The sequence below is a fragment of the Musca vetustissima genome, unplaced genomic scaffold, assembly GCF_032173495.1.
Source record: "Musca vetustissima isolate MV318-11 ecotype Yass unplaced genomic scaffold, APGP_CSIRO_Mvet_v1 utg4859, whole genome shotgun sequence".
NCBI lineage: Eukaryota > Metazoa > Arthropoda > Insecta > Diptera > Muscidae > Musca > Musca vetustissima.
Window position 1 is genome coordinate 217262 of NW_026881021.1, and position 23359 is coordinate 240620.

Consider the following 23359-nt stretch of genomic DNA (forward strand, 5'->3'; position numbering starts at 1 on the left):
GGCGAGAAATCAAATTGGTCATATTGTGAAAGACGGTAGTCATTCATCCAGTATTTTAGACGTTCGATCGAAACGAAGAGTGAATATCGATTCGAACCATTACCTTGTGGTTCGCACCCGTCTTAATGTAGTAGCAAAGGTGCGATCTAATGTAACATGGAAATTCGACATCGAAAAGCTGCAAACACAACAGATAGCAGAAGCCTACTCCGCTTTACTTACCCACTTGCTTGACGAAAGCACTCCTTGTCCCGATAATAATACAGAATTGCCCATTCCCTACAACTTACCCACTTGCTTGACGAAAGCACTCATTGTCCCGATAATAAAACAGAATTGCCCATTCCCTACAAACTGCAGCAAAAGCAACACCAAAGACCACTACCTAGAAGCCCGTGGTACGATCAGGAGTATTGTAATGCTACTGAGTTGAAAAACACAGCGTATGGGGCAACCCTGCAAACGGTAGCAACACGTAACGCAATGGAGAATTATCGGAAAAAAGGAGAGAGGAAACGAATAAAACACCAAACCGAAGGCTTTGGTGCACGATCTGGAAGGAACATTTTGCAAAGCTTCTGGTATCAAATAGTGAAGTGTATACCACATAGCCAAGATGAGGTCAGAAAGCAAACAATCGGCTGAAGAATAATAAAGCAGCAGGTGCCGATGATGTCAGCCGAACTATTCAAGACCGGTGGATAGATGCTGTTCAGGAGCATGCACCAACTGATTAGTACAATTGGGATAGAGGAATACGAACGAGGAGTGTGAGTGTGAACGACTGAAGCCAATGGTCAATGACATTATTGGACCATACCAATGCAGTTTCAGACCAACATTGACCAGATTTTCACTCTGCGCCAAACAGAACTTTGGAATTTGAGAACTACAGCTTCGATGTAGTCAAAGATTTTATATACCTCGGTACCGCCATAAACAATACTAATGATATCAGTTTTTAAATTCAGAGAAGAATAGTGTTGGTCAACAGATGCTACTATGGCCTGAGTAAGCAATTCAAGAAAAATGCCACCTCTCGCCGACCAAACTCACACTCTACAAGACGCTGATACTACCTGTGCTGTTATATGGATCTGAAGAATGTTACTTGTGTAAGTATGTAGGTATACCGGGATATGTCCTAAACTTCAGGGAGATTACGTACACTGTCGTAGCGTCTTTCAAGCAAATAATAACGTAGATTTTTAAAGAGACGTTTACGGGTTGCTGTCCCAAGTAGAATTCTGGATTTCTAAGAAATTGTTGTGAGGGATTATACCTACTAAAATCCCACTGTGATCTTATGAATATATTCTGAAGAATTATTACCATAGTATAAATATACCTTAAAAATGTAAATTTCTGGCAGATTTTTTAAAGAATATATCTGAGGGATTATCAGAACTAAAAACATGGATTTTTAAAGAGGGACTATCGGAACAAAAAACCTTTGTTTATGAAGAATATTTTTTATAGGAACTTACTTAAGGGAAGAATTAAAGCTAAAAAACTTGAATTATTAACGAATATTTTCTTTAGGACTGTTAGAACTAAATCCGACGGACTTCAGATGAGGATGAAACGGCTAAGTTCACCACCTCTCTGTTGGGGAAAAGTGCCTAAGGAGGAACAGAGGTGAGCTTTTTTATGGTATGGGGAAACTACAATTTTGCCTCCCGCAAGTAAAAAAGGAAAACAGACAACAACAGCAGGCGCTAAACATGGTGCATATAAATCTGCATTATTGTAAAGCAGCAGCTGCTGAGCTGCTGCCCACCCTCTTATCCATAAACACGGACATTGCGCTCATCCAGGAACCATATCTCCACAAAAATAAGGTGACTGGCTTGAGGGGTGTTTACCGCCTCTAAGGGAGAGAAGGTAAGAACCTGTCGACTAGCTAGAAAATAACTAAATTTAATGCTTCTTTCGAATTTCAGCACTCTAGACGGCTAATTGTCTCTGCCGTCTATATCCCATAAGAGGCCCCTGACCCACCCGGACTGAATGTACAAAACCATATGGAGGCTGTGAGAAACATTGGCAATCCCGTCATTGGATGTGACGCCCATCACTTCCACTTGGGTAGCAGTGACACCAATCCAAGAGGATAATCTTAGAAATAATCTTAGGATATTTAATAGGGATAATACAGCAACGCTCGTAAATAGAGTAAGAGTCACACAAACCCTCACACATATGGACGACTCTGGGTTTACGAACTGGAGAGTATCTGAAAAATGCTCCTTCTCGGACCATAAGATGCGAATTTTCCAGATTCCTATTTCCGGAGGAAAACCGAAATCTTATAGGAATCCTTGGAAGATAAACTGGGATAAATGTAAAGCTAAAACAGCATCCACAACACTTGGTCGGAAAGATTGAGGATGTTTTGAAAAACTGTGAACGATGTCACAGGGACTCTTCTGAGTGCTTAAAGGCTTCTTGAACTTTGATAGGCCCTGGGAGGAAATTTCAGGCGGTATGGTGGTATGGTTCAGGTAAAGGTAGTAAGACGAAACTTTGTACAGATTGGGACCGTTACAGAGAACAATTCAATAGGCACCAACCAGAAATCAAGAAGGCTAATCGTGAGTCTTAGGTGTGCTATAGCGAGTCAATCGAAGGGGTGAACGAAGCGGCCATATTCTGCAAAGTAATATTTCAAGATCCAAAATCTATAGGTAGTATTAAGCGAAGCGACGGAACGTGGACTAACTATGGCAGAGAGACTCTTGATCTTCTATCATCAACCACTTTCCTAGTTGTATAGACCATCTTTGGGTGGAGTCACATCCAGCCCTTTCCTTAGAAGCAAAATACCTTGGTACAATCCTTGACCACAAACTAACGTGGAAAAGGAATGTTGAGGAACGCACTACTCCTGCTACTACTCTATAGGTAAGTGTTGGGGACTAAAACCGGAGATCATACACTGGCTGTATATAACGGTTGTACTCCCCATTCGTACATTGGCTGCTTTTAGGGTGGCAAGGGGTAAATAAGTATACACTGCTGGCCAAAATGAGTGATGTACAGCGATCGGCGTCGATCCTGATTACTGGAGCGCTAAGAAGTACAAAACAGGCAACCTTGAATGCAATCCTGAATCTCCAACCACTGGACTTTCTGGTTAAATTCCAGGCTGTAAGATGTGAACTGAGGCTACGGTAAACGGATGCCTGGAAATCGCTGAACTTTGGCCATGCTACTATCCTAAACACAATGTCAGTTTGTGACCTTCTAGAGAGGAGTGCTCACATGAGTGACTATACTCCCTTTCATAAAAACATTAGAGTTTCTGGGCAAGTGGTTCTTTAACTCTGGTCGGTCTGTCGATATTTACAGACGGGTCGAATATGGAGGAATGTAATGGTGCAGGTGTTTACTCGACAACATAGGACCGCTAACTATATACGTCGATAGTCGGGCGGCCCTTAAGGCACTTACGTCTTGTACTATTAACCCAAAAGCGGTTCGTTACTGCAAGGATGCTCTACATGATATACAACAGATAGTAAAATTATGTTGGGTTCCAGGACACAGTAACATAGAAGAGAATGAGATAGCCGATGAGCTTGCTCGAGGAGGAAACACATGATCAGCGGAATTTGGATGCAAGAATTCAAAAATCACCTGGGATGCTTTATATGAATTAGGGTCTTCGGGACGTCTTTATCTTTATCAAAGCGTTCACCTTACAAAAGTAAACACTGTGTAGTGTAAACATGGCAGAACACCTGCGCACCCATGGCCCAACCTCTCCGTAGGCGCCTGACTGAGGATATATGTATATCTGTCGGCAACACCGACTGACATTTTTACTTGTTTTTATATTTTTATTTTGTTAAAAATATACATTTCTTTTATTTATGAAACAAAAATATGTTACATTTATATACTGACAAACACATATGTACAAAAGTATATACGCAATGAATTATTTACAATATTATGTACAAAAACAAAAAAAATAAAATTTGGCAAACATTAAACATAAAATAACAAGTGTGATGGGAAAAACGGTTTAAGCCCAACCACCGGATGGTTGCCAGCCTCCGCCACCACCACCGCCAGAAGACCAACCGCCTCCACCACCTCCGCCGCCATGACCGCCACCGCCTCCACCACCTCCTAACTTTATTATTTTGATGATTTTGGTAGAGCCACCTCCGCCGCCTCCACCACCACCAGATGACCAACCGCCACCTCCTCCACCACCGCCTCCAGATGACCAGCCACCGCCGCCGCCTCCTCCTCCACCACCTCCTAGGCTAATGACTTTAACAATTTTAATGTCTCCGCCGCCATCTCCTCCACCGCCACCACCCGAAGACCAACCGCCACCGCCTCCTCCACCACCAGAAGACCAACCGCCGCCACCGCCGCCGCCACCACCATCTTCTGTTATTATTTTAATAATTTGTACGCCACCTCCGCCGCCACCACCTCCTCCGCCTCCTGAAGACCATCCTCCCCCGCCACCTCCACCGCCGCTAGACCATCCACCACCTCCAGGCTTTGGTTTGGCCGTTACCGAAGCAACGCCAATTAAAAGTAAACAAACAAAGGCCTGAAAATAAAAACAAAACAAAAGATATTATCACCTCAAATCCTAAAGTATATTTGTGAAGAATATTTCCTGGGGTACTATCAGAACTAAAATCTTTTTAAGACTATTTTCCGAAGGCACTAAAAACAAATTTTTAAGGATATTTTTACGGGACTATTAATATTGAGAGTGTGATTTTTTTTGAGAATATTTTCGGAGAGGCAATTAGAAATAAAAGCTGGGATTTTTTAAGAATATTTTTGAAGAATATTTTCTGTGGACTATCCGAACTAAAAGCGTGGGGGTTTAAAGAAAGGACTATCAGAAATGAGGGTATCCATTTTTGAAATATATTTTCGTAGTGCCTTTAGAAATAAAAGACTATTAATATTGGGAACGTGGATTTTATGAGAATATCAGGATGAAGAGTGTGTATTTTTTGAGGATACTTTCTGAGGCACTTTTCTAACAAAAAGCATGGAATTCTATAAAATATATTCTGAGGGACTATCAGAAGTGAAATCAAAGACATAGAAACTTTGTCTTTGGTGAAATTGTCGATTAATTTTTGATTTTTGTAAACGCCAGGATTTATTAAAATATATTTTCGGAGTGCTATCAGAAATATAAGACTATTTATATTGAGAACGTAGTTTTTTTGAGATGAAGAGTGTTTTTTATAGGGTACCTTGTGATGCACTATTATAACAAAAAAAATGTATAAAATATATTCTGAAGGTCAGTCAGGGTCAGCAAAAGTTAGTTTTTCGTATCCTACACAACTATATTGTCAGGGTATTATAGCTTTGTGCATACCTAATGGCTTGTAACGCCGCGAAACATTGGTCCTAGACGCTCCGTCCGTCCGTCTGTCCATAAAAATTTGTAAACACGATACAGGCCACAGTTATGGACCAGTCATCACTAAATTTTGCATGTAGGATGGGTTCTGACCAATGAAGACCCCTTATTGTTTTTGGTAATGTTTGGTTATGATTTAGCGTATGAAATGGGCCAAAGCGTTTATATTTGTCTGATTTTCTGGTCGCTCCAGAGTCTGCAAGTTTGGCCCAAGCATCGCGATTTTTTACAAGGATAATGTGATCGGGCAAAAGAATGAGCATGCCTGTTTTGATAAAGATTGGCCAATATTGACTTTTGAGTGAAAAATGACAACATTTGTATTGTATAGCGTATATACCTATGAAGGACATAGACCCGAGAAGTTGATTGTATATCCAAGAGGATGTACTCGGATGTGGAAGTTAAGAGAAGTTAAGTTAAGTGCTTACGTATTCATATATTATTTAGTAACCCATTACCATTGGATTGAAAATTTCCATGAGCATCATGGTATGGTCAAGCACAACGCCTAATTTTTCGGCGATTATCAGTTAATAATTTTGGAATGGATTGGACCGAAAACTTAATTTTTTGTTCTTTTTGTGAAGGGAAACTGGACAATTAATTAGAAGTGCTGCACTGAATATTGGGAACAATCGGAAAATATGTCAGTGTAAGGAAGAGGTACTGTTGATCTCTAATCGGTCAAGAGGGTGCAAATATCACGAAATATTGCCCAGGCTCGAAATAAACATCCACAGAAAGTTAAAGTTCCGTGGTAGTTGTGTAGGGTTTCGCATGATCGGCCCCGTCCGACTATACTGCTACGCTCACTGATTTTAAATATATTTTATGAAGGACTACGGGACTAAATGAATGGGCTTTTAAATAAAATGTACGCAAGTCTACCAGGATTGAGGGTAAGAATTTTTAAAAAATATCTTTGAAGGGCTATCTAGAAATAAAAGGGTTGGTTTTTAAACATATTTCTTCGTGACTAGCAGAAGTCAGGATAATTTCAAGAATATTGAATAAAATGAAATTGGAATATATCGGTCCAAGTTTTTGGTATGGCCTTCATATAGCGGTTCCGATTTCTTGGAGGGTAAAAAATATCATTGCGGAAAAAATCGATATTTTGGTTTATCATTTACAGTAATTTGACATTTTAGGTTATTGTTTGGTGACAAACGCCTTTGCAGAAAATTTCCAATATAGGTATATAGCCTACAGTTTCGTTAAAATTGGTTCAGATTTAGATATTGCTCCCATATATATTTTCGTCGGATTTTATATAAATTGTGCCCTAAACTCCCAAGGTTGGTTCAATTGAGACGAAATTTTGCATAGCGAATTGAAATCGGCTCAGATTTTCAAATAGCTTACATACATATTTTCAGCCGATTTTAGGTAAATGATACACCAAAATCTCTAAATTTCTTTCAATTTGCAAGAAATTGTGCATAGCTTGTAAAATTGAGTTCAGAATGATGCATGTTAAGTTTCTTTGAAATTGGTTCAGATTTAGATATAGCACCGTATATATATATATGTTCGCCTGATTTTATGTAAATGGTGTAACAAAGTCCATATTTTTCCTTACATTTATACGAAATTAAAAGTAGCGTACCGAATAAAGCTTATGTTGACGTTTTGTAGAAATCGGTTCAGATTTATATGAAATTCGTCCGATTTCATATAAATGTTACACCATGTGACAATGATATTTTTCGCGGGGTGGTTTGATGAGCCTATAATGCGTATTTTTATAATTTTGCAATTAATACCCAGCGTTATATCGATTGCACAGAGTACCGATATATGTTTGGAATAACGTGTGTAAGAAGTGCGCCCATATATTTCACATACAGATTTTCAAATATATGGTTTTCATTTGCCACCGATGATATTTTGAATTCCTGATAAATAAAAAAAAACTTATTTCCAAAATTCTTAAATAACGCCCATATTATGTTCCCGCCAAATTATTGGTATTTTTTCAATCGAAGTGTCTGCAATTTGGTATATAATTTCCATAGAGCGTAAACAATCTACTAGCAGATAATGTACAACGTCAAAGTCCCCATATAGTGGTCCCTAGCGATTGAGGTAATTTTGAAAGTGCGCAAGAAGTTCGGAACACAACGACGTTTTTCATTGTTTATAGAATTTCTATGGATTTGAGACCTTCTGTGTGTAGCAGATTATCTATAAGTATTTTATGGGTGTAGCATCTTCTATAGGTCTACTGAATGATCTTGCATGGAACCACATATGTTTACTAAAAACTTTAATTTTTTAGTGTTCGAATCAAATTTTTGTTCGAAAAATATATACATATAAATTTTTACACAGTTTTTTCTTTTGAATTTCACAACAACAACAACACACATTGTATGTTATTTTTCAAAAGTCCTTTAAAAACGTTTTCCGATTTTTTTTTATTAAAATTCAAAATTTGCTTTCCAACGTACTTTCATGGTGAATTGGACTGTATTCCTTTTTTGTATGGCAGTTCTTCTCCCGTTAAGCTTTCTTTAGCGAATTGTTAATCCAAGACTCTGCGAAACTCTAACTGACTTCAAATGGCAGATGGGTTGAATATTTATACCAGAGAATTCGGTGATTGCGGTGGTGGTGGCTTTGTTATTGGGTAGTCATCGCCATCATCATCTTCGTCGCCATCGTCGTTGACACCACCAGACAGACAATAACTTGCACTTTTTTTTTCCCAAAATATGTATTTTGTTGTTTAGCAGCTGAGTGCAAAATCACATGAAAAGTCACATCGGTTTTATAACCGGAAAAACTTTGTTTGGCTTGATAGATAATTGCAAAAAACAATTTTTTGGCAATAGTCGGAGATGATATGTTTTGCAAAAAGGCCGAGAGCATGCTGATCCTCGTATGGAAGGGTGAGTGACTAACCAGTTTTGTGGTGTACATTTGCAATGATAATTTGAAGATGCAGCAGCTCCACATTTGTTAATACAATGGCATCGGTTGTGGGTTGTCTGTCTGTCTGGTGCTGACCATTTTAATGATGGCCTACTGCAGTGGCATAATGTTTGTTCAATATGGCCATCATCATTGTTCAATAAGGATTTGATTACAAAAAAGAAAACCATTTCCATAGTCACTGGAGGTTTTTCGTTTGGATGCGGGAGAAAAGTGAAAGTCATTATGTAATTTTTGGGGGAGGATCAAAAAAAAAAAAAAAATGAAAAAATGAAAAGGTGACATATATTTTTGTAATTAATATAAAAACATGTACCACTAGCACCACTTCATAAGAATTTTATTATTCTCACGGTGCTAGATTTATATCGATAAATAAATAAATAAAATAAATGTTTAGAAAGAAGGTGACATAATTTTTGTAATTAAAAAACAGCAGATCTCTATAACTTTTTAGAAATCTCGCTATAAATACCATTAAGTTCGAACTTTAAAAATGGTATCCCAACTAGAACTCAAATTCTAAATTCAAAAAAAGGGGAAGGCAAGGATTGGAGAAAAGGAATCCAAAAGCGAGGAAGAAACGCCTAGCAAAAAGAGTGAGGGAGCCTAGGAGATGATGACCGTTTAATGGAGGACTAGTCATCCATCCAGGGTAAACCTCCATCGGAGTAAGACGGCAAAACTGGCTCTGATGGAAAGAATAAATAATGGCAATGCAGACTCCACGTAGGGTGTCAACGAAGCAGGCTGGATGAAATTCGGAAGATTGATAAAATATAGGTTAGGTTAGGACAACTCAACTATGATAGCCTAAACACTGACGACATAAACAGGAATGTCAACAATATTTGTAAAGTTTTTCGAAGAAAGTTATTCACTTCGAGAAAAGAGAGATTAGAAACAAAGGAAAAGAGGTCTGAAGACTATACAACAGAACTCGCAGCAATAAATCTGCGTTATATTGGGACAATTTCCACGCTTACCCATAAGAATACATCAAAATGACAAGAAGGGCTAAACGCAACACCTGCATTTTTTCTGTGAACAGGTAGATAGCGTAACTGACGTCTAAAAAAGAAGAAACCTACACTCAAACTATCAAAAACCTACACTCCAACCGAAACCATGATAAATAAGATTAGATAATAAGACAAATGTCTCTTTAACGGATATAATTGTAAAGTTTTTTTTTTTCGAAAAACGAAAAACGATATCGTAAATGACGTTTGTTAAAAAAGAAAAACAACAAAATAAACAAATGGAATTGTTGTGAAATAAACAATGTCGAATGTTGCTAAAAAGGAAATCTCCACGTACTTGATAAGAGAGTTCCAGGTTTTCGAACTGAAGACCTTTATGTATTTGATAAGAAGAGCTCCAGGTCTTCAATAAGAAGATCTACAGGTGCTTGATAAGAAAAGCTCCAGGTCTTCGATATGAAGACCTAAAGGTTTTTGATAAGAAGAGCTCAATATCTTCGATAAGAAGAGCTCCATTTCTGGGTCAGACAATGTCTTCAGCTTTATTACAAAAGATGGACTATATATTAACATGAATACGGTTTGTATATACTCCGAAATCTGTCAGGAAGCCAGGGTATTCTTCATACCTATCGACCAAAAAACCTAACTTCTTACTCAAAACTATGGAACGGACTGTCGATACGCTAAACTACAAAGAAAACGCATACGAAAAAGGTGGACTCGTGAAGTGGTACACCACATTGAAAGTACCCTTGATAAGAAAATGTTTACTTTAGCAGGAGCTTTTAATAGCGCCAACACTGGCCAGACAATCAGCCGCTAAGGAATAGATAAACAAACTATAGTCCACAAGACATAAGTATCAGAGACAAAGTAGGACAAGGGAAACCGCAATGAAGAATTTTATCATTACACCTGCGGATTACCACTATAAATAGTCGCTTAAGGATCTTACCTGCGGAGGTATTTGAACCGGTCTGCTATGCAGACGATATTATCATACTTCTGAGTGGAAAAGCTTTTTATGTAGGTAGACTGAAACGACGTTAAACATCGTCGTTCAACTGACGTAAATCGGAAAAACGGACAATGACTAGAAAGATAGATATTACTGAAGAACTTCTTAAAACAAAACGTAAATATAGTTAAATATCTCGGAATCATCCTAGACAGAAAACTTTAATGGAAATACCACATACATCAGTGGGTAGACAAAGCCAAAAGATGCTGGCCATTCTTCACAATGCAGTGTATCATCTTTGGGTTTTAATCCAAAGAAGATACACTGCATCTATAAGAGCGTTATTAGACCAATCCAAAAATACGCGTCGGTAGTCTGGTGAACAATAATGGACAAAAAATGTAATGTAGAATCATTTCAAAAAGTCCGGAGAACATGCTGCATAGGTATTTGTGGGACAATGCGCAGAACACCAGTGAGAGCTTTGGAGACTATATTTTATATACATACATCCAAATGACATCCAAAAAAACTATGAAGCGTCCATTGCAGCTTTAAGACTTAAAGCTATGAACGAGTGGATCGACACCGGACACAATAGACCGCACCAAAATATAGTGCAGGGCCCAATCGGATCCTCAATCAGTAGTTTTGAGTCGCATCGAATACTTGAAAAAAAGAGTAGTCACAAAATGTCGAACTATGATACCAGACCATTAGTCGTAGGATAGCGGAACACTAGCGAACATCAACCCTGGTGACTGTTGTTACACAAATGGCTCCCGATAGGCAGAAAAGTCTGGACTGGGAGTTTTCATTGAAGAACCAAAAATCAAAATTTCACTTCGCCTACTAGATTACAATACGACCCTACAGGCTCTGAATTGGTTTAGTGCAGGATAAAAAAAATATAATAACATTGAGTAAAAAAGCCATAAAAACAATATCCTTCGCACTCACAGGCTTAAATGTATGTCCTAGTATTCAACCTAAACAAAAATGCCCACTCTCTTCAAATTACATGATTAACAAATGTAGTATCGATTTTATAATAGTTTCGTTACATAGATAATTACATTCGTCGCAGTCTCATGTCGAACATCTCCAACTATTACTATTTTATTATCGTTTTCGTACGTGATCAATTGATATTGCCGACTGCAGGTGCTACTGGTCACTCGGTCGCACATGTAAAATTGTTTGTGGTCACCATTTTTCTTTGTAGTTTTCTTTTTTGTGTGTGATGATCTCCACCATCATGGAGATCATCCTTTCAAAATGTGATTATGTAAGCAGATTAAAAAAAAAAACTTCATACAATATGTCCCCAATACCAAACTTGTTTTGATTTTTTTTTTTATTTTCAAATTATTTCCAAAGTAAAATTGGGATTAGTGTTAAGGAAAATATAATGTCATGCAAGAAATTTGATTAGTTTATGTTAGCAGATTTGTCATTGCACCTCGAGCGGTGATAAATGGATAAGAGAGATCTCATATATATGGATATTTGAAATGGTGAGGAGAAGTGGTAGAAGTTTGACAAAAAAATTAACAACATATATTCTTTACAGAAAGTTTCAGGGTACAATTGAAGAAATGCGCACAGGTTTTAAGTTGGGCGCCACTCAGAAGCAGTCACTTCAATCCGAGAGCTCTGGTTCATTGTTTACAAATGAAGTGAAATGGAGTCATTGTTGAAAACGGTAAAATTTATAGTTCAGATCCACTTCGGTATATCGGGATATAAACCCAAAATAGTTGAAAAAGGGTGAAATCAGTCCTCTATAAAAGACTTCCAAAATGTTGATATCTTGAAACTAATTATCTACACAAATTTGTATTCCCTTGAAAGCCAATTTCCTTATTGACCGTCACCATCATCATCGACATCTATCACATAGTCATCAGTTTTAATTGCACGATATTTTTATTGTTGTTGCATCAACTCTTCAATCTCAGACAATTGAGTTATTATGCGAATGTTTGCCATGAGATCTCTACACATTTAACCTGTCTGGTGTTCATCCACGTACATTTTTAAGGTCATTAAACAATTATGTCGACAACTAGTAAAAAAATTGAACCATGTTTTTTGAATGGGAGGAAGAAAAATCGGAAAAATGTAACGGGGGGAAAAAATTATGGTTGATTATATCTTTCACCACACTGTAGTTCAGGGTAGGGATAAGTAAATCGACTTTCGAATATAGATTAATCGACTTTTTGAAAAGTCAAAAAGTCGGAGTCGATTTATATAAAAAAATATATATATAAAAGTCGAAATCGATTCAGGTTTGACAAAGTCGAAAGATCAACCAGTAAGGAAAGTTAAAAAGTCGGACGGGGCCGACTATATGATACCCTTCACCACTATGGGTACATGCAAGACATGTTAATATCTACAATATCCTGTAGATATAGAAATTTCGCATACATCAGTCGGGCGCTAATTCAGTATTCTGTGCAAAATTTTGTCTCAATCGGATAAATATTGGCAGTATGGAGTTTCATTTACATAAAATGGGACGAAACTATATATAGCAGCTATATCTAAATCTGAACCGATTCCAAAAAAAAATTCACGTACATCAGTCGGGACCTAATTCAGTACTCTGTGCAAAACTTTGCTTTAGTCACTATTGCTTTGATGCACTATTTACATTAAATCGGACGAAACTATAAATTGGAGCTATATCTAAATCTGAACCTATTTCAACAAATAGGTAGCACAGTGTGGTGCAGGGTAAAAAATGGCCCCCTTACCATATAGGTCTACAAAAAACCAAATTACAAAGAATTTGGTTGAAAAACGCGCTCAAGAACACCAAAATACCGAAAATCGGGGGTTACCCTTATTTGGGGGCTACCCGAAAAAATGGACCTATATTTATAATTCATAGTGGAGAGATTTGCTACCTAGTAAGAGCTCGATGACTAAATTACAATCAATTCGGGTACCGTTATATGAGGACTACCAGAACAACTGGACCTATATTTATAATTTTTAGTGGAGGAATTTGATACCCAATAAGAACCCAATGTACAAAATTTCAGAGAATTCAGTTATAAAACGAGCCCAAGAACCCGAAAATTCCGAAAATTGGGGGTACCCTTATATGGGGGCTATCCGAAAAAATGGCCCTTAATTTATAATTTTTGGTAGGGAGATTTGCTACCCAATTAGAACTCAAAGTACCAAATTTCAGCGAATTCGGTTGAAAAATGCGATAAAAACCTCTAAAATGCCGAACATTGGGGGTACCCTTATACGGGGGCTATCCGAAAAAATGGACCTTTATTTAAAACCAAATTTCAGCGAATTCAGTTAAAAAACGCGCTCAAGAACCTCAAAATACCGAAGATTTGGGAGTACCCTAATATGGGAGCTATGCCTAAACGTGGACCGATTTTCTCCAATTTTAATAGGGTTCGTCCTTGGGCCAATTAAGTGACCTGTGCCAAATATCATCCAAATCGGATGATAAATGCGACCTGTACTTTGTTAACAAAAATACATGTACGGACAGACGGACATGCATAAATCGACTCAAAAAGTGATTCTATGCATATTCTCAAAAGGAACCATGGGTCTATCTCGATTATTTTTGCCTGTTATAAACATATGCACAAAGACATAATACCCTGTACCACAGTGTGGGGAGGGTATAAAATGTCGACAATATGTGCCAACTATAGAGGAATAAGTCCCATCGCATATAAACTACTATCCACGTGCTGTGCGAACGACTGAAGCCAAAGGTCAATGACATTATTGGAATATACCAATCGACCTGCGGCATATCTTGGAAAAAACACATCGACATATTCCACCTATTCGTCGACTATAAAGCCGCATTCGACAGCCCCATCCGTTCAGATGTGTTTAAAGCCATGTCTGCGTTTGGCATTCCTGCAAAATGAATACGGTTATGCAGGATAACTTTAACTGGTAAAAAGTTAGTGGGAAACTTGTGACCTTTTTAACATCCTGCTGGAAAAGGTCATACGAGATGCAAATGTGAACAGAAATGACATTCTGTACACCAAACAGCGTATGTTACTCGCCCACGCCGACGACATCGACATAATGGGTCGAACATTGCGAGCGGTAACAGCCATCTTTGAACGAATTGAGAAAGTGTCTGCCAAAGTGGAACTCGCAGTAAATAGCGAAAAGACCAAGCTGATGGTATCAACGCGTAAGATGTCCAGTAGACACGGACCAACTGTGGAACATGAAAACTACAGCATCGAAGTAACCAAAGATTTTATATAACTAATAACATTAGTTTTGAAATCCGGAGTAGAATAGTGTTGGTCAACAGATGCTACTATGGTCTGAGTAAGCAACTTAAAAGCAAGGCCACCTCTCGTCAGACCAAACTTACACTCTACAAGGCGCTTATATTATTATTGCATGGATCTGAAGCTTGGGTACTTGCGCAAGCATATGAGGCATGGAGTGTTTGAGATAAAAATTCTCCGAAAGATCTATGAGCCGATCTGCGTCGATGGTGAATATCGCCGTCGAATGAACCATGACCTATACCATCTATTCTCGGACATCACATAGTCAGACGGATCAATCTGCAGCGATTACGTTGTCTAGGCCATCTTGTGGGAATGGATGAAGATGACCGGCTCAAAAGGCATATAAAAGCGAGCCAAGTGATGGTTCACGCAGAAGGGGGAGGCCACGAATCCGATGGAAAGATCAAGTAGAAGACAACATCTCGGAAAATTGAAAAAAATGGATGAGATGCGCGCAAGACCGACGCGCCTTGAAATCTTTTTAAGCTCAGCTTATGGAACGAAAGTTCTGTCATAAGCCAGCTAAGTAAATAAGTACGTATCCCTGGTTCAGGGTATATCTTTGTACAAGTTTGTAACATCCATGTGTCTGTCCATGTTAAATTGTAAACAAAGTACAGTTCGCATTTATGCTCCGATTTAGATGCAATTGGGCAAAACTCATTTATTTATTTATTTGAAATTTGGATAAAATCTGTTCCGATTTAGTTATAGATCCCATATATTTGGTATTTTCGGCCGATTTTGTGTAAATGATGCACCAAACTCCGATCTAGCGTTTTAAATTGAGACTAGAATGATGTGTGTTAAGTTTCGTTGAAATCGATTCAGATTTAAATATAGCACCCACATATATTTTTTCGTCTGATTTTCTGTAAATGGGGCACCAAACACCGGTTGAGATGAAATTTTGGATAGAGCATTAAATTGGAACTAGAATGATGTGTGTTAAGTTTTGTTGAAATCGGTTCAGATTTGGATATAGCTTCCATATATATTTTCAGTCGATATATATGGTGAACCAAACTCCCAAGGTATGTCCGATTGTGAAGAAATTTTGCATAGCGTATTTAACAGCAAATAATGCACCAAACACACAGGTTTGTGCTATTGTGACGAGATTTAGTAGAACGTTCCATGTTGAGATTAGAATGATGTGTTTTAAATTTTGTTGAAATCAGTTTATATTTGGATATATCTCCCATATATATATATATATATATATATATATATATTATCAGCCGATTTTATATAAATGGTGAACCAAATTCCCAATGTTTGTCCGATTGTGTCGAAATTTAGAACAAGGTACTAAATTGAAACTAGAAAGATGTGTGTCAGGTTGTGTTGAAATCGGTCCAAATGTAGATATAGCCCCATAAATCTTTTCGGCCGATTTTATGTAAATGGTGCACCAAACTAAGGCTATGTCCGTTTTGTAAGACTGGCTTATGTGTATTTTAAACAGCTAATATTTGACCCTCTTTATATGGCAGCAAAAACTACTCTCTAGTTTAGATTGCCCACCAAGGTGTTACTTCATTAAAATATTTACGCAACTTATCTTTAATATATTACCTGTCCTGTCCAAAAAAATAGTAATCACCAAGCAATGAAATGATATGCATGCCATACCCATAACCTGGGCTGGCCTAGCCTATCCAATTGTCAACAGTATATATTGTGAAAATCCCCAAAAAACACACACACTCACACAAAGATGCCGCCAAGTCTATGGCAGACAAATACATTATACACCAGACGGATTGTGGAATCTCTGATAAAGAAGAAGAAGAATTGTAAATTACCAATATTAAAGTTTAATTAAAGAAACATGAACGTGTCTGCTTTGGTAAGTAAACAAACTAATCGTCGCAAAGTGTTTATGACTCGTTTGCACAATAATTGTCACAAACAGCGGGGCCCATCTAACTAACTGCCTAGCTGTCTGTCGGATTGTCTAGACCAAGGAGTAACAACAAAGATTTAAATAATAGTCAACGTTTTGTTGTTGTTGTTTTTTGGTCGTTTGGCATCAAGGAAATGTTGCAAATGATTGGGTCAACCTCTTCACCTGATGAGCATCAGCGCAGGCATGCCATCTAGCCCAATCGCACGATGGCCATGTTTGTATTGTGTAGATGACGGCTCCTTTATTATTCGCCTTGTTACTGTTGTTGTTTTTGTAATAATCCATGTTAACCGGTTTTCATTTTATTTGTTATCCACTTTATGTTGTTAGTCATAGCGTAGGATCCACCATTGTGACAGGCGCAAGATTCAAATGTACGTTACTGTGTTAACAGTGCCATCTATGATCCTCCATACGCCACCAGCATTTCCATCAGTTGCTGCCAAAGTTGTTGTTCAACTACTGTTCCGTTTTGCTTTCCTCCGTCTTGGGATTTTGTTGGAAAAAAGTGCTGGTTTTTTTTGTCGATTATATAATATAGTCAGTATACAATGACAACGAAGACGAGGCGACAAGGAAGAAGACAATGGATGGTGTATTTGATGCACGCCATAAAACATCGATTCATTTCATTTTTCCAGCGATTTTTTTTTTCGTTTCTCTCACTCCTTTGCAAGTGTGATTTTTATGTTTCGATGTCGTTGTTGTTACATTGGCGGGAGAGTGTAACCTGACATACAGACAGGCTGGAGGCAGGCATTATGTGAACTGTGTCAAATTAAATGATCATGTCATATTTGGGGATATGGTTGATAGATTAGGCCAATATTTAAAAAAAAAATTGTTTATTTTTAATAAAAAAATATTTATTGGGGAACTCCTTTCTACTATAAGGACACTTGTATGAGTGGAATTTTTTAAATGCCTTTTTAAAGGACTCAAAAAAAAACATAAAAAAAAAATTGTTTTTTTTATAGGTGGAATTGAAAAAATTATAATGTTTAGCTAACCTCAGATTAAAAAACATCGAAGTCTATTTTTTAAACTATTTTTTTCAATTGTTTAAATATATTGTTCAAGGCTGAAATCCTTGATATTTTTTGACAAAAATAATTATGTTATCTTATTAAGTGTCTTTTACGACTACCTCGCGGAGATGTCCAAATCCATCCCGGCTAACCCGTCGACACCCTTAGGGCAGGCCCATCTCGATCTCTAAACTGGTATAACGGGCGACCCCGGACCGTGAACGCTGTATAGGCTTTAACACATCATCCAGTTCGATTTGCTAGAAGGCATATTTCATATCGACACTGCTGATGTTTCGTTAATTCTACTTAGGATGACATCAATATTATGGAGCGCGTCCTTAACGGTTAAGTTGTTCAAATTCCTGGTATCTATAGAGAACCGATTCTTTTCGGGATTACTGGCAGTGTTTGTTCGGTTACTCCACGGACTGTTACTTTCCTCTATCACATTAAGACGTAGCATATTGTATATTTCATCGTATACTATTGCCTGTACGGTAGGCGAAATTGGAATATGGCGCCCAAACCAAAGAAGACATCGTGGCCCAAACCAAAGAAGAAGTGTAGGAGACCAAAAAAGGAACGGAACGCGTTATTTTAGCTCTAATTTGGTAAGTTGTGTACAAATTCTTCCCAATCGGAAAAACTTTTGTTATTTGCTACATCATTTAGATGAAATCGATTTCAACAAATTTCGATTTAAATCCAATACTCTTGGCAATATTTCATATTTCTGTAATAAATAAAACAAACATAGGCTTCTCGGTGTTCCATTTACGTAAAATCGGACGAAAATATATATGGGAGCTATTTATAAATCTGAATCTGTCTCAATCGGACAAACCATGGGAGTTTGGTGCACCATTAACCTAAAATCGGGCCTTACTATATATGGGAGCTTTATAAAAATCTGAACCGATTTTAACAAAACTTTACAGACTTGAAGTTGGACCTAATATAGTACTCTGTGCGAAATTTTGTCTCAATCGGACCAATATTGGCAGTATGGTGCTCCATTTACATACAATCGGACGAAACTATGAGAGTTATACCTAAATCTGAATCGATTTCAACAAAACTAGGTATACATGAATCTAGACCTAATTCAGTACTCTGTGCAAAATATTGTCTCAATCGGACGAATATTGTAAGTTTGGTGCACCATTTACATAAAATCGGACGAAACTATATATGGGAGCTATATCCAACCGAAGAGGCTGTAATTTGGCATTCCGATTTTTTAGGGCTGACATACAGAAAATTGTCGATATAAGTCCACGATTTTGTTTTGAATGTTTTAGCCGAATTTTCATACCGAAATTAAATAAATTCCGAAATTCCGCGTTCTTAGAGTGTTCATGTTTTAACCTAGCATACAAGAAGAGGTTTTTGTCGTATTTAGCTTTCCGGATTCCTGCTAAATGTTTTTCATTTGTTTACCAGAAAATTATAAATATATGTATGTAGGTCCAGAGACCACTCCAGAATCGTGGAGGATATTTTGAGGTTTGAGCAGAATTTTCCCATTAAAGTGGTAATAATTTGGCATTTTGGATTTTTGGAGGGTGATAAATAATTTTCAGAACTATTTCGGATTTAATGTTGATAAAATTTTATAAAATATTGACCATTTGTGAGGGACCGGAGGTACCGGAAGGAGTGATCTACTGGGTCCCATTTTGGGACTTTATATAGGGTTGGTAAAGGTAATAGGTTCTGCAATGTTTGGTTGAAATTCGCCTGATATTGCATTTATAAATATTGAAAATTTTACTTTTTGGGGGGGAGGTCCAAAAAGGAGTGGACCAATGGGTCCCATCTTTGGAATTAATCTAGACTTCGTAAAGATAATGGTCTGTGCAAAGTTTGGTTCATATCGGGCATTCCATTCGCCTGATATTGGATATACAAATATTGAAAATTTTAACTCTTTGTGGGGGAGGTACCAGAACGAGTGGACCAATGGGTCCTATCTTTGAACGTGATCTGAGCTTGGTAAAGGTAATAGGTTTTTCAAAGTTTGGTTCAAATCGAACATTCCATTAGCCTGATATTGGGTTTATAAATATTGAAAATTTTGACCATCTGTGGGGAAGGTACCAGAAGGAGTGGACCAATGGGTCCCATCTTCAAACTTAATTTAGACGTCGTAATAATAATGGATTGTCCATTCACCTGATATTGGATTTACAAATATTGACAATTTTGACCATTTGTGGGAGAGGTATTAGAAGGAGCGTACCAATCGGTCCCATCTTCCTACTTGATCTAGGCTTGGTAAAGATAATAGATTGTAAAAAGTTTCATTAAAATCGGATAGTCCGTTTGTATTTTTAGGCTTCCTTGCAACCGAATTGGCTGTAATTTTCATTTCATTTTTTAATTTTACAAAAATTCGCCTTCAAACAAAAATGTCATTTACTATTACCTGTGGCCTGTGGCCCGACTGAACTTAACAATGTTTTTACTTGTTAGAATACTATTTCAAAGTTTAAATCACTTAGAGGCCGGGGCTTTTGGATATTGTCTTTACAAGCGATCTGTTGTTAATAACGGTAACGGTATTATAGCCGATTTTCCGGAAGTTCATGTTTGATACTTTTAAAAATTAAAAACCAGTAAGGATAGTAGTAAAGTCGGACGGGCCGACTATATGATACCCTTCACCACTTTGGGCATATTCAACAGATTAATCCTAACAGACGTCGCATTTTTAAAGGACAAGTAAAATTAAATTGGATCCATAAACATGTCATTCTGCAGCCGATATTAAATTTTTCAATTGGTTAGATATAAAAGCTACATCTAAATCTGAACCGATTTTCACGAAACTTAACACACATCATTCTAAACCTAATGTGCCAAATTTCGTGCAAATCGAAAGATGTTAAGGGACTTTGGTGGACCATTTACCTTAAATCGGACGAAAATATATATTGAAGCTGTATCTAAATCTGAACCGATTTTCACGAAACTTAGCACACATCATTCTAGGCCTAATTCATTACGCTATGCCAAATTTCGTGCAAATCGAAAGATATATAGGGGCTTTAGTGCACTATTTACATTAAATCGGACGAAAATATATATGGCAGCTATATCTAAATCTGAACCGATTTTCAGGAAACTTAACGCACATCATTCTAAACCTAATTCATTACATTAAATCGGACGAAAATATATATGGGAGCTATATATAAATCTTAATCGATTTTTCCAATTTCAATAGGGTTTATCCTTGGGCAAAATAAGTGAGCTATGCCAAATTTCATCCAAATCGGATCATAAATGCGACCTGTACTTTGTTCACAAAAATGCATGGACGGACGGACAGACGGACAGGCGTAAATCGACTCAGAACGTGATTCTTTGCATATTCTCTAAAGGGACCATGTGTCTATCTCATTTCCTTTTGCCTGTTACAAACATATGCACAAAGACATAATACCCTGTACCACAGTGTGGTGAAGGGTATAAAAAGAGATATTGTTTCTGGCTCCACTGTAATTGAAATTCGACGACTTCGGAAAACAATGGAAATAAAACCAAGCAATTGTTAATCGTATTATGATTTATTACTTTTCACCCATTATTTAACCTAAAGTGCACAAATAAATTGTATTTATGTTTGTATGTCGTGCGATGAGATTCAAGTAACACGTGTGCCTCGTGTACACCTATGTTACAGCCATATGCCAAACTGTATGCCATATAAGGTCTAATTGTGAGTTCACATAGCTTTACACTTGGCATACCTGGCGCGAACTTTTCGGTTACATCATGGTGAATGAAGGTGCATCTTGGTGGCATGAAGTACAAACATCGTGTCAGATTCACAACTGCAAACTACCAATGATTTTGGTTATTACAGTAACAGAAACATATTGGGAGGGGGATGCGGGGAAGTAGTACCAGTGTTGCCAAAACATGGTTGAGAAAAAATGCTAGATTTTGTTGAAAAAAATGCTAAAAAGTGCTAAAAATTTTAGAAAAGTGCCAGAAAAAAGTGCTAAAAAGTAATATAAAGATATTTACTTTTATTTTTTAATTATATCTTTATTTCCTTGAAAATTATGTATATACTTAAATACGAATAAGGAACTTGAAGTTAACAACTATGTTGTGGGTGTATTATAAGTGTTTGTGTTTCAACAGTTTGTAACGTCACGAAATATTGGTCCTGGACTCACATTTTAGTATACGGATCGTCATATCTAGACTAGCTGAGTCGATATGGATATGCGTGTATATCCATTAACATTTGTAAACAAAGTAACGTTCACAGCTATGAAACATTTGTCACGGTATTTTGCATATGCGGTTATGTCCAGTGAAGACACTTATTTTGTTCGGTAAAATCGGTCAATATTTGACAGTTGAAGTCAACCACAAGCATTTTATATGTTTTTCTGGTCTCTCTAGAGGACATAAAACTGTACATGGGGGAAACGCTAATGAATAAGCATATTGACCAAGACGTTTGTGTAAAAAAAATTTTGCAAATTTTCCATTTAATGTCGTATACATTTATTCTAGAAGGACAGAGACCGGTGTGGAAGCTATACGTATATATATACCACCAGACCACCAGGACTTCTATAAGAATGCATACATCTCCTCAATAAGATGACCTACAGTTCTATTCTATCACTAGATCAAAGCTATGCAATTTTGCACAAAATTCCGGTTATGGGGTGATGTGTGGCATCTATAGGTTAAAGCAGATGAAATGAACCAAGAAGAGTATTTTTTTTGTCTAGATGCCACAACGAAAAGCATGATAGTAATCTGGCAGTATTTTCGTATTTTGGGTTCATTTGAATGACACATATCCGTACCAAAAATTGTTAATATTGACCCAAGTTTCAATATAACGGTACCCCCGGTATTCGCAATTCTAGACATTTTGGGCACGTTTTTTCACCGAAATGGCTTATGGGTATTTTTGACACGTTTTCAATCAAATTTTTGGGTTCTCATTGTATAGCACATTTCCGTACTAATAATTTTAATATTGACCTCCGTTTAAGTGTAGCCCCCTTAATATGGCACCCTCCAATATAACGGTATCACCACATCTCCGCAATAAAAATTATTAATATTGACCCAAGTTGATATTTTGAGAATTTTGGACACGTTTTTCAACGATATTGACTGTAATTTAGTATTTTGCATTCTCAAAACGATAATTTTTTTGGAGTAATACTAACATTTTTTTAAAATTCTGGAACAAATTAAAAATGCTAAAAAAAGTGCTAGGTGCTAGATCAATTTTTTTGGTGCTAAACGAGTTTGAAAAGTGCTAAATCTAGCACTAAAAGTGCTAAATTGGCAACACTGAGTAGTACATGTAAATGGGCAGGAAATGATGGTTGCAAAATATTATTTTATTTTTTGCTTTTGTTGCCAACATGATTTGGTAAAATATTATTAACATTTTTTTTTTCAAAAATTTCCTATATAACTAAATATTCACCTCAAGGCGTAATCATTAGCGGGGAAGAGCAAAGATTAGTGGGGTCCTTTAAATTTTTTCGTTTGCTATTGGAGTTAGACATGTTTTCGTAATTTATTAAATATGAGTAGGTCAGAGGCAACATTCCCCCTCCATAGTATCCCACCCGAAATAATCAAAGTTACGCCACTGGCGTCTTCCCAAAATTATACAGTCTTATGAAATATTATAGGATTGCAAATGAAATTATGATATTGTTGTTGCTGATGATGATGATGAATGTACATCGAGGTAATTGTTGAACATTTTTGACATCTAAATAAATGTTATGGGAGTGTTAACTTT

At 37.1% G+C, this 23359-nt stretch overlaps 1 protein-coding gene across 1 annotated transcript; it reads right to left on the bottom strand.

The window, feature by feature from the left end:
• Window positions 1-4030: 4030 nt before the first annotated feature.
• On the bottom strand, window positions 4031-16813 carry LOC133327092 (uncharacterized). Its single transcript, XM_061535669.1, has 2 exons — window positions 16691-16813; window positions 4031-4576 (listed from the first exon to the last, which is right to left on the bottom strand). The coding sequence occupies exons 1-2, from the start codon at window positions 16811-16813 to the stop codon at window positions 4031-4033; spliced, it is 669 nt and encodes a 222-aa protein (XP_061391653.1).
• Between the last annotated feature and the right edge of the window lie 6546 nt (window positions 16814-23359).

Excerpts from the sequence above, each read along its gene's own strand:
- LOC133327092 (XM_061535669.1), bottom strand. The coding sequence starts at position 16,813 with ATGGATTATTACAAAAACAACAACAGTAACAAGGCGAATAATAAAGGA. Across the intron at positions 4,577-16,690 it reads CCTGCGCTGATGCTCATCAG|GCCTTTGTTTGTTTACTTTT; the intron begins GTGAAGAGGTTG and ends TTTTATTTTCAG.